This window comes from Asparagus officinalis, chromosome 5 (genome assembly GCF_001876935.1).
Source record: "Asparagus officinalis chromosome 5, Aspof.V1, whole genome shotgun sequence".
Taxonomy (NCBI): domain Eukaryota; kingdom Viridiplantae; phylum Streptophyta; class Magnoliopsida; order Asparagales; family Asparagaceae; genus Asparagus; species Asparagus officinalis.
The window spans coordinates 119000190-119018960 of NC_033798.1; the positions used below are offsets into that span (position 1 = coordinate 119000190).

The 18771-nt window shown below is 35.3% G+C and overlaps 2 protein-coding genes across 4 annotated transcripts; one reads left to right on the plus strand and one right to left on the minus strand.

Annotated features, from left to right (window-relative positions):
* On the plus strand, positions 7-4539 carry LOC109840922 (protein FLUORESCENT IN BLUE LIGHT, chloroplastic-like). 2 transcript variants are annotated; one of them, XM_020409754.1, is made up of 5 exons: positions 7-19; positions 521-726; positions 1607-1766; positions 2893-3210; positions 4135-4539. In XM_020409754.1, the coding sequence occupies exons 2-5, from the start codon at positions 547-549 to the stop codon at positions 4344-4346; spliced, it is 870 nt and encodes a 289-aa protein (XP_020265343.1). In that variant the 5' UTR covers positions 7-19; positions 521-546; the 3' UTR covers positions 4347-4539. The 2 variants fall into 2 exon arrangements, with proteins under 2 accessions (XP_020265343.1, XP_020265344.1); XM_020409755.1 differs by lacking the exon at positions 7-19 and having other exon boundaries at positions 645-734.
* Positions 4789-17646, minus strand: LOC109840921 (DNA topoisomerase 1 beta-like). 2 transcript variants are annotated; one of them, XM_020409753.1, is made up of 16 exons: positions 17467-17646; positions 12976-14321; positions 12289-12483; positions 11399-11479; positions 10282-10341; positions 10020-10114; positions 9742-9898; positions 8976-9101; positions 8029-8109; positions 7857-7947; positions 7620-7774; positions 6679-6747; positions 6506-6594; positions 6302-6406; positions 6056-6224; positions 4789-5668 (listed from the first exon to the last, which is right to left on the minus strand). In XM_020409753.1, exons 2-16 carry the CDS (start codon positions 14284-14286, stop codon positions 5600-5602), a joined length of 2853 nt encoding a protein of 950 aa, XP_020265342.1. In that variant the 5' UTR covers positions 14287-14321; positions 17467-17646; the 3' UTR covers positions 4789-5599. The 2 variants fall into 2 exon arrangements, with proteins under 2 accessions (XP_020265342.1, XP_020265341.1); XM_020409752.1 differs by having other exon boundaries at positions 12976-14341.

Here is an 18771-nt window from a genome sequence, read left to right on the forward strand (position 1 = left end):
GGCGGCAACCGTACCTCCGGTGAGATATCAGTTGTTCACTTACTTTACTGTTTAGTCTCAAAGTTCTCTTCTTTTGGAAATTCTGAACACTGAGAGAAATGGGAGTGGTTTTTTTGGGAGAAATCATGGTAGTTTATGAAAATTTTCGGTGCTTTCAGATTTAGAGACTGATATATTAGCTAGTTGGTAGGTTTGAGTGTATTTTGTTGAGAAATAAGCTTGTAGGACTTATCAGTTTTGTAATTAGTTTACTGAAAATTTTTTAATGTTGATGCACAATGGTAAGTTTTTAAGAAATTGGAAGGTGTAAAAAGGATTTATTTTGTAAAGATCGAAATTTTTTTAATGCCAATGTTATTATTCATTAGTTTTCGTCTTACTTTTTTGCTCATAATTGAAATTTGAGGTAGAAATTTTAATTTAGATGCAATCCGAAGACAACTAGATGTATTGATTATCTTCATTTCATAACTTTTTAACTGAACAATTTTTTATTGCTATTTTTTCTTGTAACCAAAAGAAGTAAAGATTCTTCGGTTCAGAAAGATGAAGACACCAATTGTTTCTACAAGAGCTTGGTCTGATAAAGGCCTCAACTTGCAATGCAACGGGGTCAGATTATTGAAAGAAAACATTTTGCAAATGAGCAGGTTAGGAGAGACTCTACCGCGGTGGAAGCTACCACGATTTTTGCTTTTCACACTTGAACACATATCTGATCACCAGGTATGATGGTGAGTCTCTTGAAATCCACACATATTTTTGAGCAAATTAAATTTCTGTATACACAAGAGAAGTCTATAAGAAGGTTGTTGTTGTAAGAAAACACGAAACATATTAGTTTAGAGTTATGGAGCTTGTGTGCTCATCAAGCAATAGGTTTGTTTAGAATAGTTTCTTAAAAGTTGAATCAATCCATCACATAAAGTGTGTGTTGTGGTTGCTGTGATGAATATAGATTTATGTGCAAACTCAAGATTTTCCTGCTTGGATTTACTAGATTAGGGTAAATGAGATGATGAGGCTTGCGTTAGGTGATTCCGATTCCGATCTAAACTTTTAACCCCCATAACGAATTTTTTGAGTGGATACAGTCATAGTTTTTGAGTTGGAGATGGTGGATATGGGAGTGCCAATTGTTATTCATTGTATATTAATCAAGATTTGTATATCTATATTCTGTTCACAGGGATAAGTTAAACTGGAATATTTAGTTTCACATTTCTGGTTTCCAACATTATAATATCCACATGCTTTGTCTCTCTTATGTTCCATTTACTTATTTTCTTAATGAAATGCTTCTTCAAACGGTTATACTAAAAAAAGATATAACACTTAAAGCACTGCATATTTCAATTTCATAACTGATGAAATTTATCAATTGTTGGATCCTGCCTGCATCATTAAATTTTGACTGTTGGAAAAAGATTCATGTTCTTAACGATTTAAATTCTAAGCTTCATGTTTAAGTCATATACTTTTTATATCATTTTTACTACGCCATATACTTTCTATATCAAATTTTACCGCCCCATGTTCCTTTTACTAGTTCCATAATTGTTGGTAAACTGCTATTTTCCCATTTTATTGAAACTCAATTCTTCAGAGAACAGCATCATTCAGCTTCAAGAAGGCATTTGTTCTTGCAAACACTTTGATGCTCATTCTTCCTCTTGATGCTGTGGCAGAAACATGTGAGGCTGATAACTCTGTTATGAGCATGCCTCTATTACTCGGTGTAGCCCTCATAGGGGCTGCTGTTGGGGGTAAGTAACTTTACATCATCTGGTGTGATTTATATGTCTATTGTTTCATTCCACTATTGTTTCATTTTTCTCCTTTGATTCAGCAATTGGAGGTATTCGAAGGGACTGCTTTATATGTTTTTTTTCCACTTCAAGTTAGAAAGAACTGACAAATGGCAACTGGAATATGCTAGCCATTAACAATTTATGCACAATTTTACCTTTTGCGATCCCATCAGGTCATTTCTTGGGATAGAATGAAGGAATCTCAACGGTATTGCATATTTGGTATTAATTTTTAAACTAACTTCCTCCGTTACTGTGGCCATCTCCAAAGTGCATTTTCAAGATATGATTCATAGATAAGACATGAGGTCCATATTATGACGCGAGGTATCAGACACCAAGGTTATCTGAAACCCATGAAAAAGAGTATCTACGCAGAATGTTATAAGTATATATCTGTTGATTTATTCTGTTCCTTCTTCCTCCATGTCATGGGGTGATTTTGTTTCTCATCATGGATTGCCTTCAGAGGGGAATAGGGGGATAGACTTGTAAGATGTAAATAGGAGAGACTGAGGAAAAGATAATGAAGAGATAGGGGCATTTTAATTTTAGTCTATTTATATCCTTTTATCTTGTCTAGATGTACTCCAAAAGAGAGACGCTTCATTGAGAGTGGGAAGCACACACTTTAATTATTTTTTTAAGTGATGAGGCATATGCTTCAAGGGATAAATAGCTTCTCTTTTGAGGTTTTGAAGCTTTTATCCTTCAAAAAGTTCTGAAGTGAGTTCCAAAGAAGCTTTTTCGAACACTGACGAAATTGATGCCATTTAAATGGTTGTAATAGCTGATACTCTGCTAGGTAGTTCTGACTGGCATCAAAAGGAAATCACAAATTTCTTGTTTTACCTCACATTGTAGCTTCCTTTGATTATCAATTTGATGTTATTGATTGCTTAATCTGAGTGAGGACTAACTTCATAACTTTTCTTCCGAAGTTAGTTGGTTAAAGAAATATATATTATATCCTGTGCTATGAACTAATGCCATTGTTTATATTTTTTATTGTCAGTCCTTTTTTGTAAATTTTTTGAGAAATACCATGTTTGCAAGTTCACATGGTATATCTGATTTAAAGGAGTGCTAGCACGAGAAAGAAGAGGTGAATTAAAGCATTTAAACAATCAGCTACGCCAAATCAATGCAGCACTAAGACGACAAGCAAAGATAGAATCCTATGCTCCCAACTTGAGCTATGCACCTGTAGGCAGAGTCTCGGAGGCCGAGGTTATTGTAGATCCTAGAAAACAACAACTAATGACAAAGCTGAGAACTGGGAAGAATTACTTGAGGAATCAAGATCCAGAGAAAGCTTTTCCAGAGTTCAAGGCAGCTCTCGAGCTTGCACAGGATATTGGGGACCATGTCGAGGAAAAGAAGGCAGCAAGAGGCTTAGGTTTGGTTTCATTCTCTTGTAGACTTCTGTTTTGTTTTTATATATATAGTTTGGTATATTTGAATAGTCAAGTCATATCATGATTACATTTTTAACAGAATGGATACTTGGGTTTAAATTAAAGCATCCTATATGGTTTATCTTCTGTATCCTTTTGGAAATTGCTGAGATATACGTACATTTGATTCAGATTTACCCATTAAAATGTCTTCCAGTTTAATATCATTGTATCTCAAGAGAAAACAATTAAATGTCCAAAATATTTTTTTTTGGTTTTTTTTTTTGGTTGGGGGCTTCTCATTGTCCATTTTTTTTAATGAAAAAAGAGGTCAATCAGTTGACTTCTCCTTAGTAGGATGAGAAATGCTCCTGTCTCTTTAAAGTGACTATTCTGCTTCAGTGGTAAGCAATGAACTTCCTGTCTTCCTCCCTTGAATTGTATACAGTCATTCTTCTATGTTTCTTCTATCTAATTCCAATGGTCTCGTGAATGTTATGAACAATTAAATATGAAAAAACCTAAACGAACCTGCATTACAAGTAAAATAGTATGTTTGTAATGATTTGAATATATCATTCTCAAAACCATAGTAGTCAGGGCTAAAATAGTTTCATGTTAATCTGACATTTGGCGAAAGATAAGTTATATGTGACCTACTGGATTATTACTGTGAGAATACATTTTTGCGTGGCACTAATAAATGAAGAACCCCAACTTTGTTATTTGGAAACTGCAGCATGCAAACGTGTGACATGAACTTTATTTATCTATAATCATCAGCATAAAAAATACACTACATAATATATATTCCGATCATGTTTATTACTGCATTTTTATGATATTCGTAACGATTCTTAATGAAGTCCACGGCCAAGAGCCACCCTCCTCTCTCTTACACATTATATACTTCGGATTCCTTTCAGGAGCATCACTGCAGAGACAAGGGAAATACAAGGATGCTATAAAATACCACTCTAGGGTTTTGGAGTTATCAAAACAAGTTGGTGAGGACTCCGGCACTACAGAGGCTTATGGCGCAATAGCTGATTGTTATACGGAGCTCGGAGATCTTGAGCGAGCTGCGAAGTTCTATGACCAATACATAGCAAGACTGCAAAAGGATTGGCCAACCTAAGCGTTGGATGCTTCCTTTGCTGTTTTATAGGAAGTTGGTGCTAGCTGGGCTCTCAAGAGTATGATACTTGATATGTTAGATGATGAATGCGGCATTTCCTTTTTTGGCTACTGATACTCCGTTTTCTTTGGTTTTTAACCTCTGGCGGGTGGCAGATTTTTGCTTATTTATACAAGATAACGTCTTGTTTGCACGTCCCCAGTTCAGGTGAACGTAGCAAACGCATAGCTGAGGCGTTCATCTGGACAAACTCTTTGAATTCAAATTCTGACACCAAATAAGCGTGGATAATTTCATAAGGCCCATAACAGAACATACAAAGTGATCCTGTATCTTCATTCATAGCTTGACACCAGTCAATTAGCAGCATGCTGGCAGTTTCAGCAATACCATAATTTTTCAACTAGAGACCTTTAACATATCAATTGTAAGCCTTGTGTCATAATTTTTCAACTAGAGACCTTTAACATATCAATGTTTTAACTAAAGTTGCTACAAGGAAATACAAAAGAGAATTATCTACATCCACATCATTATATACATCCAGAATATCAACGAATCCGTAGTTCAATAATACCCAATAGTACCTCCATACCACTCTACACTCTCAAAATCCTCACACCAACGATGGTAGATAATTATTCAGTATTTGCCTTGCATAACTCTTCCACGGATTCATCAATCAATTCATGCGTATATCCATCCATGTATCTAGCCGCCAAAAATTTTGCTATATTCAAAACCAAGCTACAATATTTGTGAATAAGATGGGGAAAGAGCCAGAATGCGTGCAGTCGTACACTCAATGGCTGTTCCGATCGGTGTTAGCTTGATTATGAACCAACAATAAGTATATTAAAATCTTTCAACTCAATGGCTGTTCCGATCGGTGTTAGCTTGATTATGAACCAACAATAAGTATATTAAAATCTTTCAAATTAATGAGCCCGTGCTAGAAAAAGATATAAACTTCAAAAACAGCTCGATGCATTAACGATAATGATCAACATAACCGAACTGTCCGTTTATAAAGTTACAAAAGTTTCCTGGAGCCGAGGATTGCACTGTGTGTGTGAGGTAAGCTATGCCTGAGGATTCTCCACTGTTACACCCACAAAAAAAAGGGAGAAGAAGAAGATGAACTAATTTGCCTCTATTTCCTTCTCACTTTGAGATAAATTTGAGGCAGAGAAGTGGGAATTTTTCTCCCACTACATCTGGAATGGAGGCAAACCTTTCAAGCCAAGTTAAATTTAAAATCTGTAGCTCGGTTCAACATCCATGGCCCATGTGAATTTTGCAAGAAGGGACTTGTTGAATATCTGCACCAATAATAATAATAATAATAATAATAATAATAATAATAATAATATAATGGGAATAATGTTAGTCATGCCCATCCAAATGGAGGGTGGGAAAGGAAAAAGAAGGCAAGACAACATTAAAGTCAAACATCTGATTTTAGGTTTCTAATATAATGAATTGTAGTAACTTAACAGTATCTTTCTTGAGAGGTTAAGTCCCAGAATTATCGCAATATTCTAATCTGTTAACCTTTTGAGTTCTAGATATCTAATGAATATGGAGAAATAATAAATTTTTTTACTACATTAGTCAAAAGAGAGCTTAGAAGTACATTGGGGGTAAGTAAAAGTAATTAAGAAGGAAAACAAAAACTTGTGTGTAAAGCTTCAGGAAAAGAATCATACCTTCTCTATGGGAACTTCATTACGCTTGCACCATGCAACTGATATTCTTGGATCAAGATAATTGATCTTTGATGTGCCTAATGCTACCGTTTTTAAATCCTCTTTGATCGTTTTATCCAATTCCATTTTCTCTATCTTTGCCTCTACCTGACTAAGCTTCTTCTCTAACCTGCAATTTTGACTTGCCTCAGATGGCAGAATGATGCAAACTAAAAGAAACTGGGGGAAAAACATCAACTTCATTACACTTCGGGAGACAAGTTCTTCTTTGGTTTCCCATCTTTATCCTTAAGTGGAGGCTTCCCTTTCCTGGCCCTACTCAAATCCACTTGCAACTCCTCCTTTTGTGCCGCAGGAAAAAAAAAGAAGATATTTAGCAACATAATGAAAGTGATGAAACGAATTGAGTAGGAAGAGAATTTTGGTTGAAGAATGAGCTGTCATTTAACCTTTAGCTCGCCTATTTTCTCATTCAATCTTGACATCTGAGCGTCATGAGACTTTGAGACACTGCGTTGATGATTGCATATAATTGCAACCTGTGATGCAGAAAAAACCATTAGTGAGAATAATAATAACCATTCCCTAAAACAACTCTACATCACACATAAAGAAGCTGATACCTCTTTGTTAGCTTTCTGATAAACAGCAATTTTCTCCGGTAGGGTGCCTTCCTTTATTTCTTCAAATAACTACATGATGCACAAACACAATGTTGAGACTGAAAACATAGCAAACTAACAAATAGAATAGGGTCGGTATATATTTCAACAAACAGGGAATGGTAACCCTTTCATTTGATGATATTTGATTCTTTCCATGAATACACGATAATTATATTGATATGTAAGTATCAATTTCACACTACGATAATTTCAAACAGACCGTGATCGACTATCACAGCGCTGACGAGCAGTCAGATATAGCATGCAACACAAGAGAATATCATATCAGATATATTTGTTAGTATTGTTACTGTGACAATAGCCAACCTCAAGAATAGTGATGAAGACTTGTCTGCTGCATAAGCACTAGGATGCATTGTTGATGCTATCTATTCCGTACTCATCAAGCCTAAATTCATTTATAAATTCCTTACGTGTAGGTGAGAGATTAATAGCTTAGTTTCTTAAATTATTCTAGCACTTTTCTTTTCTGTAGTAGTTTCCCCAGCTTCCTTTATCCAACTAAATTAATGAAACTCTTGTAAGGTTCCCTTATTTCAGTCAGGAAAATCAAAATCTGAGCAGAATCAGGTTAAAACAGAAACTGGCTTTTGAGAAAACCCACAAATTAAGCTTTTGCTTGGTATATATCTCTAGAAACATAAGTGACTCTCGAACAACACAGAGAGAAAAAAGATTAATTTGCTAAGGAAATTTGCATTATTTTTGTGCAGAATTCCAAGCTTGGCTGAAGATTGAGGAAATAGGCTGTGGCAAACTCTCGAATCAGGCTATAATTATTACATTGCAAAAAAACAAAGAAGGAATACACACATACAGATGTGCAGATATGTTGTACAGAAAACAAGTACATTAGAGAAATGCTTAAATATACTCACCATGGAATCTAAGGTAATAGATGCATTAAACGTACGGAAGACTTTTGCAGTAAGACCAGGCATGAGTTCCTTTAAATGAGCATTGAGTTTACTCGTGTCCAACATGTCAAAAAGGTCATCACCACCAGCCTTTCTTTTGCCGTCGCTTTTTCTAGCTAAAGAACACAAAATATATAATCAGAATAAAAGTTATGAGAATAAATCAAATGCTTACAACTATATATTTGGTGCAGTTACCAGTTTGAAATTCTCCAATTGCTTTATAGACAGGCACCTCAACCTCCACAGTATTGAAATATCTGATCGAGTCTTTACCAAGGAAGTCAAACTGGATGAAAAACGAAACTTAAAATAAATTCAAGCAAATTAACTATCAACCAGAAATAGAAATGTTATGTCATTCTCTTACCTGTAACTTATTTGGAGGAACACACGTAACATTCTCCACCTTCAAGGTGCAGCAACCAACAGTATCTGCCTCATCATCGTCCTGTTGAAAATGTCATACATGAATATTTATTAAGTCGGCTTGAATTTTTATTAACATTTCTTACAGATGACATGTGATAGTTCAACCGCCCAACAGCACCAATTTATGCAAATTCTTTTTAGGAAAATAATTTTATATAAATGTTTAAGCAGTTGCAGAAAGAATTATTGAAATGGAGAAGTCACAAAATACTCACTTCATTATGGAGATAACAGGACCGTTGAAAGAAAAGAAAAATTCTACACCCGGTAATGATGCTTTAAAAACCAGTTATATAGACAGATAAAAACCGCTTAAGAAATTATGTCAATAAGAAAAAGGTTAAGGAATTACATCAAGATACCAACAAGGACCATAAACTGTTAGCTTACTCCACATGTATGCTAGCAGAAGAAATGCAAAGAAAGAACTTCAAGCTTCAAGTTTCGTGGTTAAATTATGTCTCACATACATGCAGCAACCAATCATAACAGCAGTAATCATACACTATTCATGATTAATACATATTGATGCATCACTTCAAACCAGAGAATTTTCTGGTATTCTCTGGTAATGCTGATGCGCGGCAATATTTATGAACTGTAGATCACCAAACATGCGTATGAATCAATGGTTAAAGATGTCTTAAAAGCCCCATATTCAGCAATCTGAACCTATGATATTTACGGGAAACTGAAAGATGGGTGTGCAAGTACAGGTTGTCACTATGCTCAGGTTGAAAATTTACATATATGAATGTTTTGGAGAATGTGCATGTACAACCAGGATGAAGGCAATAGATTCCTGAAACCATCAAAGACCAGTAGCAGAAAACAAAGAGAAAAGGAAAATAAAGTTAGTGCGCAAAGCCAATATCATCAACTTACTTTTTCATTGCCTGCCCTCAGTGCTAACTTATCAATGAGGTAAGTGGCCACGGCAATCTGTTTCTTGGTAGGATCTTTACTAGTGAAATTCTTCGTGTAGGTTGCACGTATGCCTTCTATGTAATCCTGCAAAAGGAGAGGAAAAAAGGGGGAAAACATAAGCTTCTTAAATTATACATACCAAGATTTTCAACCAATGCAGGATATAAATTACAGACTTACAGTTGAAGATTTTAGTAAATTCTATGAAAAAAAAGTCACTAATGCATAGATAATAGTCATACATTCTCTGTCTGGGAATAATTCAGGATTCATGAGTTTGACAAAGACCCTGACGGTCAAAAATTGCATAACAGTTCAGTTCATGGAAATAACTATTAGTCTTTTATTGACATTATACTGCAAGCTACAAAGTTGTCAATGTCTTGGAGTGGTCATTGAATAGCATCCGCCCCCAAGAGGCACGAGTTGTGAAGCCTAGTATTATCAATTTAAATTACCTGAATTTGTTTTAGCTGAAACCTTAAAAACTTGCCTGAAAATTTTGAGAATTTTGTGAACAAATAGCAAGTTAACATGACTAGTTTGCGACCAGTTTGAGTAATTCGTGAACCTCAAATTAGACAGGAATTAGTCCTTGATCCCTTCTTGCACAAACTACTAACAAGCTCCTCAAAAGTCAATGAACTCCGTGGCTAGGGCTCAGAGTAATGTGTTGAAACAAAAGCACAAAAAATATTGGCGGTTGCTGAAGGACTGCTGTTACCTTCAAAAGCCTAGCCTTCTCGTACTTATCTTTGTCACTTTGACCTTTCAGTGAACTGCTTGCTGCCAGAAAGACATACTTAAGCTCTTTGGTATTTATAGGATCATTCCAATATGCTAGCCATGTAACGGTATTGTCATGTCTTATTTCTTTCCACCTGCAAAAACACCAAAAAACTAAACACGTCAGTCAAGTACATGATTTACAACTTATAGTTAGAATTTAAGCCTTATATGAATAAGCATCATCGCAATTAACTAATTTAAATTGTGCAACACCTTTCACCAGGAATTGGACATTCTGGAACTGGAGCATCTTTTCCAATATTGATTGTAATATCTCTCGGCCGAATGCGCCTTTTGAGCTTTCCCATCTAAAATGAAAATGAAAAAAAAAGAAATGATTAAAGAAGAGCGATGTAGGATCTTCTTTCTCTAACAAGTGAACGCGGATTTAGTTAACAAAATTTGGCAATCAAATGTTCATTCTAATTTTACAGAAACATGTGGTTTGATGCTGTAATTATGTTAAACAAGAAACCTTTGGGTGCTCTCCACGCCCTCGGAATAATCCTGGCGGCTCAACCCTGAAATTCCCAACCTGTAAAAATGGCCAAACTAACTAATTAGAAACATCAGTGGAGGAAACTAAAGGACCCACACAACATATGAAACTAGTATTAGCATCCATAGTTACAAGCATCGACAAATGTTATTCGTATGTATTTAGGAAGAAAGATGACTGGCTACCATTGGCATCATTTAAACTGGGATAGAAGTTGAATTTTTCAATTCCTTTTTTCCCTTTTATTTTTTCCATATTCTTCTCTTATGAGTTAGGGGATTGGAATTCAAAGAGCAATCAATCAGAGGCACAAAGTGCATCACCAATGAGTCAGTTGCTCAACACAATAGCCATCTTCAGACATGAGAATTTTCAATATAACATTGACACAAGAAAAGGGATGAGAATCATCCACCTCTCCATTACATTGACCATATTCAGACATGATTATCCAAGCTTGCTCCAGGAACAATCTGAGATGCAAACCATGCAAGATCGAACCTCTGTGCACTTAACGTGGGACCATGATGGGTCCTTTTACATATTTAGGAGAATTGATAAGATTATAGTTAATGAAGCGAAGAGGAATAGAGGTAGACCTAAAAGAACTTGGTTAGACACAATTAAGAAGGATATGATAATAAGTTAACTTTGAAGAGGAAATGACCCATAATAGAAATGAATGGAACATAAGAATTCATGTAGCAGACACCAGAACTTTGGTAAAAAGGCTTTGTTATTGTTGTAGATTTCTAGTATATATAATATATATACACACACATGACGAAGAAATGAACACATGAGACACGTTATCCTTTTGCCTTGCTTCATGACGCAAAGACCACCTACGACTAATCCACACAAACTAAGATGGCATAATAAAATTCAGATTTGATCCTAAGGTTTGCATGCCAGCAATCAGAAAAGGAACAGTACAGGCAATAGGTCGCAGATACGTACGATAGGAAAATAACCTTGTCAACTAGAAATATGTAATATCACATTTCTAGACTTCTACTTAAAATGACATATCAAAAACAAGATGGAAGATAAGAAAAGCAATGCAAGTATTCATGCACAGGTCAGAAATAACCTTCTCCTTCACTCCATCAACAACAGCCCACATGTACTTCTCCTCTTGTTTCAATTTCTCTTCTTTCAAGGCCTTCTTTTCCTATAAAAGCAACACAGGTTAAGTCATCTACGTCTTCTGCATGATGTAAACCTAATACATGTCTACAATCATGATTACCTCAACAGTCAGTACAAGTATTCTAGACTAATAAAATCAAACAAATCTTGCTTTACAGTCAACAATCCCCTAAATTGAAAATAGTTACAGGAAAATATGTTCACAGTGTATTAGGGGAAACACAAGAGAAAACAATATGTAAGAATTAAGCAACAAGGGAGTTGTGATATCCCTATTAGTTTCTACATGTACCTTCTTTTGTTCCTTTTTCCTTCTTTATTCCACAGACAGGAGTAAAAACATGAAAATCAGAAGAAGAGGTAAATACTAAAAGTATGAAACATCTAATATGACCAGCATCATTATCTTTAAGCAAATAAAAAACTGTAGGAACGGTAAATAAATGAATCATAATCATGAACTTTTCATTTTTATTTGTGTTCCAAGGAAAGAAAGAGAAAATACTGAAGCATGACATGTAAGAGAACAAAACATTAACATAAGCATTCCTGAAGATATGCAGAACTGTTGAACTAACTATATCAAAATATGCAGTTGACCACCCAAACACAATTCCAAGAACTTTGGCGAAAAAAGCAAGTGTTCTAGACTACTAAACAGATACTTCATTTTTTTTAATTTAAGAAAAAAGGGAATATCTACAATATTATTCAGACATTTAAGTTAGAACAAACCATGTTCGTACTGATAGACCATTTTCAATCACGCTCCTTATTGAAATGAACCCACAAAAATCTTCAAAGGGCTATACAATTGATGGTAGTACTTACTTCTGAGGTCATCTGCTTCTTCTTTTCTTTCTCCTTCAGATGCCATTCATAGATCGGAGTGAAATCACAGAGCTCAAATTTCTTAATGATATGTTTTTTGCCAAGTATTTCCCTCCAATCCATCATAAAGTTTTTAATAAATGTTGGTTTGGTGGCATAATCAGTGTCCTTCATTACCGCAAACATTGTTGCAACCTGCACACTAAAATTTTTAGAACAATGCAGAAGAAAAGAATACAACTTACTACAACCAACTGCAATATGGCAGGTAGTCTATACAGTTCAATTAACAGTTGCCTGTGACTTTGTCCTATGTAGGATATACTTCCTAACCTGTAGTCTCTGTCCTAGATGACAGTTTGGATGCCATTGGCATACTATAAGAAAATGGAGAGAGGGAGCAGTATAAGAGTGAGGAAAATAAAGAGATAAAAGTGACAGGAACTAGGAAGAGGAGTGGAATTTCAAAAGTTGTGGCCTCGATTTATATTTCAGAATAGTTCAAAAAAGGTATCCAAATAAGATGCAAGATAGAGAAAATCCTCTGTTTGAGTTTCCAATCCTAACCAGTCTAACCTCTGGATTCAAATGAAGCTTATGGGCTATTGAACAAAATGAAAATAACGTAATGGGAAATAACAGAAGATGAATATGTAATACACATTTATAACATCTTTGAAACCCCACCTCCTCTTGCTCAGGAGTCAAGTCAACTGGCTGTCCATTGTATAGCATTTTAACCCCATGTGGCTTGTATGGAGGGGGGAAAATAACACCATTGTGCTCTAAGGTCATCCACTTCTGTCCTCCATCTGACCCAGGCGGCACTTTAATAGATTTTGAGCGTTTAGAGTTTTTCATTGTCTTCTTCATCGTCTTTTTCATCGCCTTGCTGTCTTTCTTGAATGACTTGCTGTATCTCTTAAAAGATGAAGAAGTTGTCTTCTCCACCTTCTTTATGGATGATTGGCTGTTGGAGGAACTGACTTTTTTGATTCTGTGTCCAATCGGAATGTGGTCATCATCATCTTTCTCTTCGTTCTTCACAACAGCTTCATCTCTAACTTTTCCAGGAACAGAGGCACTTGACAGTTTTGCCTTCTTAGATGACGACTCAGTTGAATGATTGATATCCCCGAGAGGTCTCCTGTTTAAACCTCTTTGAGGCTTCAGATCACTGCTTTCTGTCTTATTAGAGCCATCAGTAGCCAAAGGCTTCTTCATAGATTTGAATTTCTTTATAGTCGTGCCAACACTGGACTTTGAAAGTCTGGAAAGCAATGGTTTTTCATCTTCTGAATAATAAGATGTTGCTTTTATCTTCTGTGATGGAGTTGAAGTAGGAACAGGAGATTCATTGCTTTTTTGAACTGCCCCTGAAGGAGAGGAGAATCTGGCACTCAAGGGTTGTTCGTCGTCAGAATCATCAGAAACTACACTTCTGGGGCATGACTTATCCAAAATCATCTTATCTGCACCTTCACCTCTTGCTTTATTTTCCAGTGAGCCTTGAGCCACTTTCTGGTGATCTATAGAATATGCTTTCTGAAGTGCAACAGAAGCTGTATTAAATCTGGAGCTCAATGGCTTGTCATCATCAGAGTCATCAGAATCTTCAACTTCATCACAAGTGTTTGTATGCAAACTTTTTGCGCCACTACTCGATGATCTGTTTCTTGATGAATGATTTGATTGACTGGGTACTGAAGCACCAAAATTAGAGCACACTGCACCAGACTTCTCAGTTGACACGTTAGCAGTAGAGGTCACTTTATTCTTGTGCAAACTTGAGCTCTCACCATTACAAGCACTTTGACTTTCTATAGGCCTTCCTCGAGTTTCTTCAGGCTTCTGGGAAGATGGCTTCTTGGAGGCGGAATTTAACTGATTTTTCTTGGATGCAGCACTTGTTCTTCTGAAAACTACAGGTGCATCATCGTCATCAATGACATCACTGTTATCATGAAACACAGGTTTTACGTGGCCATCAACAGCCATATTCCCTGGTTAGTCTCTGCCGTGTATCTCGTACTCTGTTGCAAGGACAATGGACCTAAGAAAGCTCAATCATGAAATTAACATGTGTATGATTGACTTCAATGACATAAAACAGAAAATATTGTTTCAAAGAATCATCTTCAAATGACATTCACAGACATAGAAAATCAGATAAAACATGGAAAAATCAAACTGAGTCTGAAACAAAACAAATACCAGAACTTGACACTCATATTGGCTCCTCTCCTTTCCTCCACTGCCAGCAGAGGCTATCCTAACTCCCTCTTCCATAATAGCGAACCCCTTACCCTTCATCTTTCTGATAAATAAGTAATCCTTCTTTCTCCTTTATTTTCTACATATCGCTTTCTTAGTCATTTCTCATCTTCTTTTTTTTTCTTTTCTTTATTTATTTATCTATTGTATTTATAAATCCTCGTTGCAACTCATTTAGACAGACCTAAAATCACCGAACTATATAAAGAGTCGGGGAAAACACTCCCCAGTATTGGCAAGTGAACCACAACACAAATGCATTATCTTGACTTGAGAGCTGAAAGAAACATTAAAAACGAGCACACTATCAAATTGATCAGCATGAAAGCAACAAGTAGATAATGTGGCTCTTGACATCCTCGATAGATTGTTCAAAATGCTAAAGATAGATTGAAAAGTTATCTATGTTTATCTCTCATTGTCCGCTAGTATTAGTTTATTTTCTCAGAGGTCTAACTGATTAGTAAACAGAGTTTACAACCTATTGGATATGGTGGCATTGCTAGTTAGGAGTCACGTAGCTGCTGTGACATCCCACGTGAAGAATGACAGTGACATTTCCAAGAGAAATTATAGTCCCACGGCTTGCACGCGCCAGTGGGCCCGCGGACCCGGGGCGTGACGAATGGTATCAGAGCAGTTGTCAGCCGGAAGTGTGGAGCTAAGTGCTATGTGGAGCTAAGTGCTACACCGTGTGGATGCGACGGGAGCCACCTCTAGAGCCCGTAGGAGCCACCTCTAGAGTCCACATCGTCTGGCGATGATACTGAAATATGCTAATTGTCATTGCCGCGACGAGGACGTCGCCTTTGTACGGTGGGGTGAATGTGACATCCCACGTGAAGAATGACAGTGACATTTCCAAGAGAAATTATAGTCCCACGGCTTGCACGCGCCAACGGGCCTGCGGACCTGGGGTGTGACAGCGACAACCTACCATTACTAAGAATCTAGCATCAGCAAACACTATAAAAGACGTAGAATTTGTCTGTTTTAAAAGTTGTCATCACAATAAATTATTTTTAAAATGATAAGTTTCCTATCAGCTATCACCTTGGAGATGAGGAGAGCTGCGGAAACATCTGATTGCTATACAATAACCTCGAGCTCAAATTTGGGTAGAATGTTCTTCCCAGTCGACATTTTTAGACAAACTTTTCATTGGCATGCTGGAAAATGCCAGTACTCTATGGCCTGTATTAGGCCACAGTAAGGTATCAGAAAGATGGATTATTCTACATTTTTAGACATGTCTCTTATATCAAAGCCAGTTCCCTGAACATTAATGCATAATCCTTCACTCAGCAAGAGAATGTTGCATGATAGCTCATATATTTTACAATATTCTAATAAATAGGGAGCAAAAATAATTTACACGGGGGTATTAGAGTCTCAATAACTTTCAAAGAAACTAGACATCCTTTTCTTCCTTCATTCTTTTTCTTGTGCAGAAGTTCTTGCTGTGTAGACGAAAAGGCTGACTCAACTCTTATATCACTCTCCCTTCCCAAATGAACCTCTCTTGTACCCCTAACAAATTCTCCCCTTAACAAACTTAAAAAGAAAGAGGATGACTAGTCTTCAATCACGTCTGTTAGATGACAAAAGAAGTAAGAACTACCTCAGAAAATTCAGATATCATCTGATCTACAAAAATTACGAAAGGGCTGAGGACCTGACACATAAGGTTAAAACTACCGATCTCAAAAGAAAAACGTGAAAGAAAAAAGAAAAACGTGAAAGAACTAATCTCAATATGCTACTTATTCTTCAACTATTCCTCCATGCACTACTTATATCACAACTAAAGCTATACTCTGCAGTTTCCTCAAAGCCTCATCTCTTCTTCATACCCTAATGGTTTATTTTTCTTAACAGGCATTATAATATTTTATACAGTTGGCTGACTATTTCCATAGAATAAATTTTATAATAAATTTCCATAGAATAAATTTTATAATGAACTTTAATAAGGTATGACTTTTGCAGTCATTTTTTATCTTATATCATGTATATCCACTCGTCAATCATAACATTCTCATTTGTGTTATACTCATTTTTTGCACACATTTCTCCCTCCCTCTGTCCTGCCCTCCGCATAATTATAAAGCATGAACGTCTCTTTTAACCTGTCATGTTGGGCACATGACAAACACCATGTTGGACATGACTTCTTGATACAATCCACTGCTTCGATCTATATGTAGATTTTTTTCGGTATGTCACTGTGTTATTGCACCCATGCTTTCAAAAAATGAACTAAACACTGTTTTTAGAAAAGAAAGCATAGATAGAACATAGATGTAACCTTATTCTTCCTATCCAGATTGTATACAATATCTCTCCACTTCCACAATTTAGACTGATTCCCCTAAACCATTGCCTACATCTTTACACATGCATCGTGGATGCATAATTCCTCCATTTCAAACTAAAATGAAATTAAAGACAACCTAAAATCAGAACCCAGATATCTTTTAATGGAAGGAAGCATATTCATGCTTGAAATCTGAACCATGGCAGACACTCACAAATTCTGCAACGTTATAATCTATCAAATATGATTTCGACCTCGTACCACCACATCATTCTCCCTTTGTAAACAAAAGCTATATCCTCTTGAACACAAACCCACTAAGATATATTTTTAAATGACTAATAACAAGGAATTTAGTTGATATGCAACACAATTATGCTAATAACTCATCAACCCTAGAGAAGTTTGCAATCGAAACGAAGACATTGCGTTTAACAAATAAAAACGTCTTAATACAATCGCCACAAGCAAAAGTCACAGCTTGCAATCGAAATGAAGCAGCAATACAATTTACGCATCATTTTTCTAGATGAAGACAAAAAGGTGCATAAGAAGAAAAGTATCCATCAATTAATCGGGAAAGAAACCTGATTTTTTTTTTCTCGCAGAGATACCCTCGAACAACTCTAAACAGCTCGGAGTCGAGAACTTTATTGAACAATTTATTTGGGGGAGAATTTAGGGTTTCCAAGGGAGTGAATGAGGTTCTTTTTGTTATTTTAGCGGCCTTCTTCTTCTTCTTCTCTCGTCGAACAAATCCAAAATGCGAAAGGGGTAGAAGCTACGTTCATCTTAAATTGCAAGGAAACCCTCCTTCTTTGCTAAATTAAATTTGGCGTTTCTACCGACTTTACTTTTTGCAAAAGAATGAAAAAGAAAAGTGCTGACTTTTTAAATTGTGAAACTAATTAATTTAATTAATTAGTTATATGTTTGTAGGTGGTTTACGAGATATGATCCGGATAGTTCAGCAGTATGGCTGATTTTTTTATTATTAAATAACAAATATGTTTTATTATATGTTAAACTTGGAATTGATATGAATTCTACTTCATTATATTAGTATATTGATAAATATGGACGGTCAAACAAGTTTTTATCTCTCTCTCTCACACACACACATATAGTCTCTTTAATATAATATTTATATATATATATATATATTATTATATATTTATATATTATATATATTTATATATATATATATATATATATTATATATATATATCATATCTATCCTTTAAAGACTGAGTTCAGAAAATCTTTTTTAGAAAATATACCCTTTATAGTTTTGACTACTTATTATAATCAAATACCTAATTTTTTAATGCTGTAATATTAATTCACTATTTAATATTTTATTTATATCTGTATTCTATCTAATCATAGTATATCTTATCCTAATCCTATGTGAACCATGTTTAGACTTAACAATTTAGAAAAACTAATATTTAACTAAAATATATAAAACATAAAACTGATTATTAGTTTGTTAAGATAAAGAATACAAGTTAGAATAAATTTTATAATACATGAAGCTATGCAAAAAAATCATAAAAAGTTTTAAATTGCAGAAAAGACCTGAAAGTTTCAAAATTATAAACTCATCCAAATGCGTCTCAAAACTTAAAATAAAAAACATGAAATTAAAAAATTACATTCAGTTTGCCACAAAAATTTAAATTTACAGTTAAACCTCATTGTCTCAAAAATTATTAGAAACACCCACAAAAGTTTCAAATTACAAACAAGCAAGTAAAATTTTAAATTTTTAAAACTTACAAAAACACAGATGAATTCAATGAGATTACATGATACACCTAAAATTTTGAACCATTTTAAATTTAAATTTTTAATTAACACCCTCATATCTCAAAAATTATAGAAACACC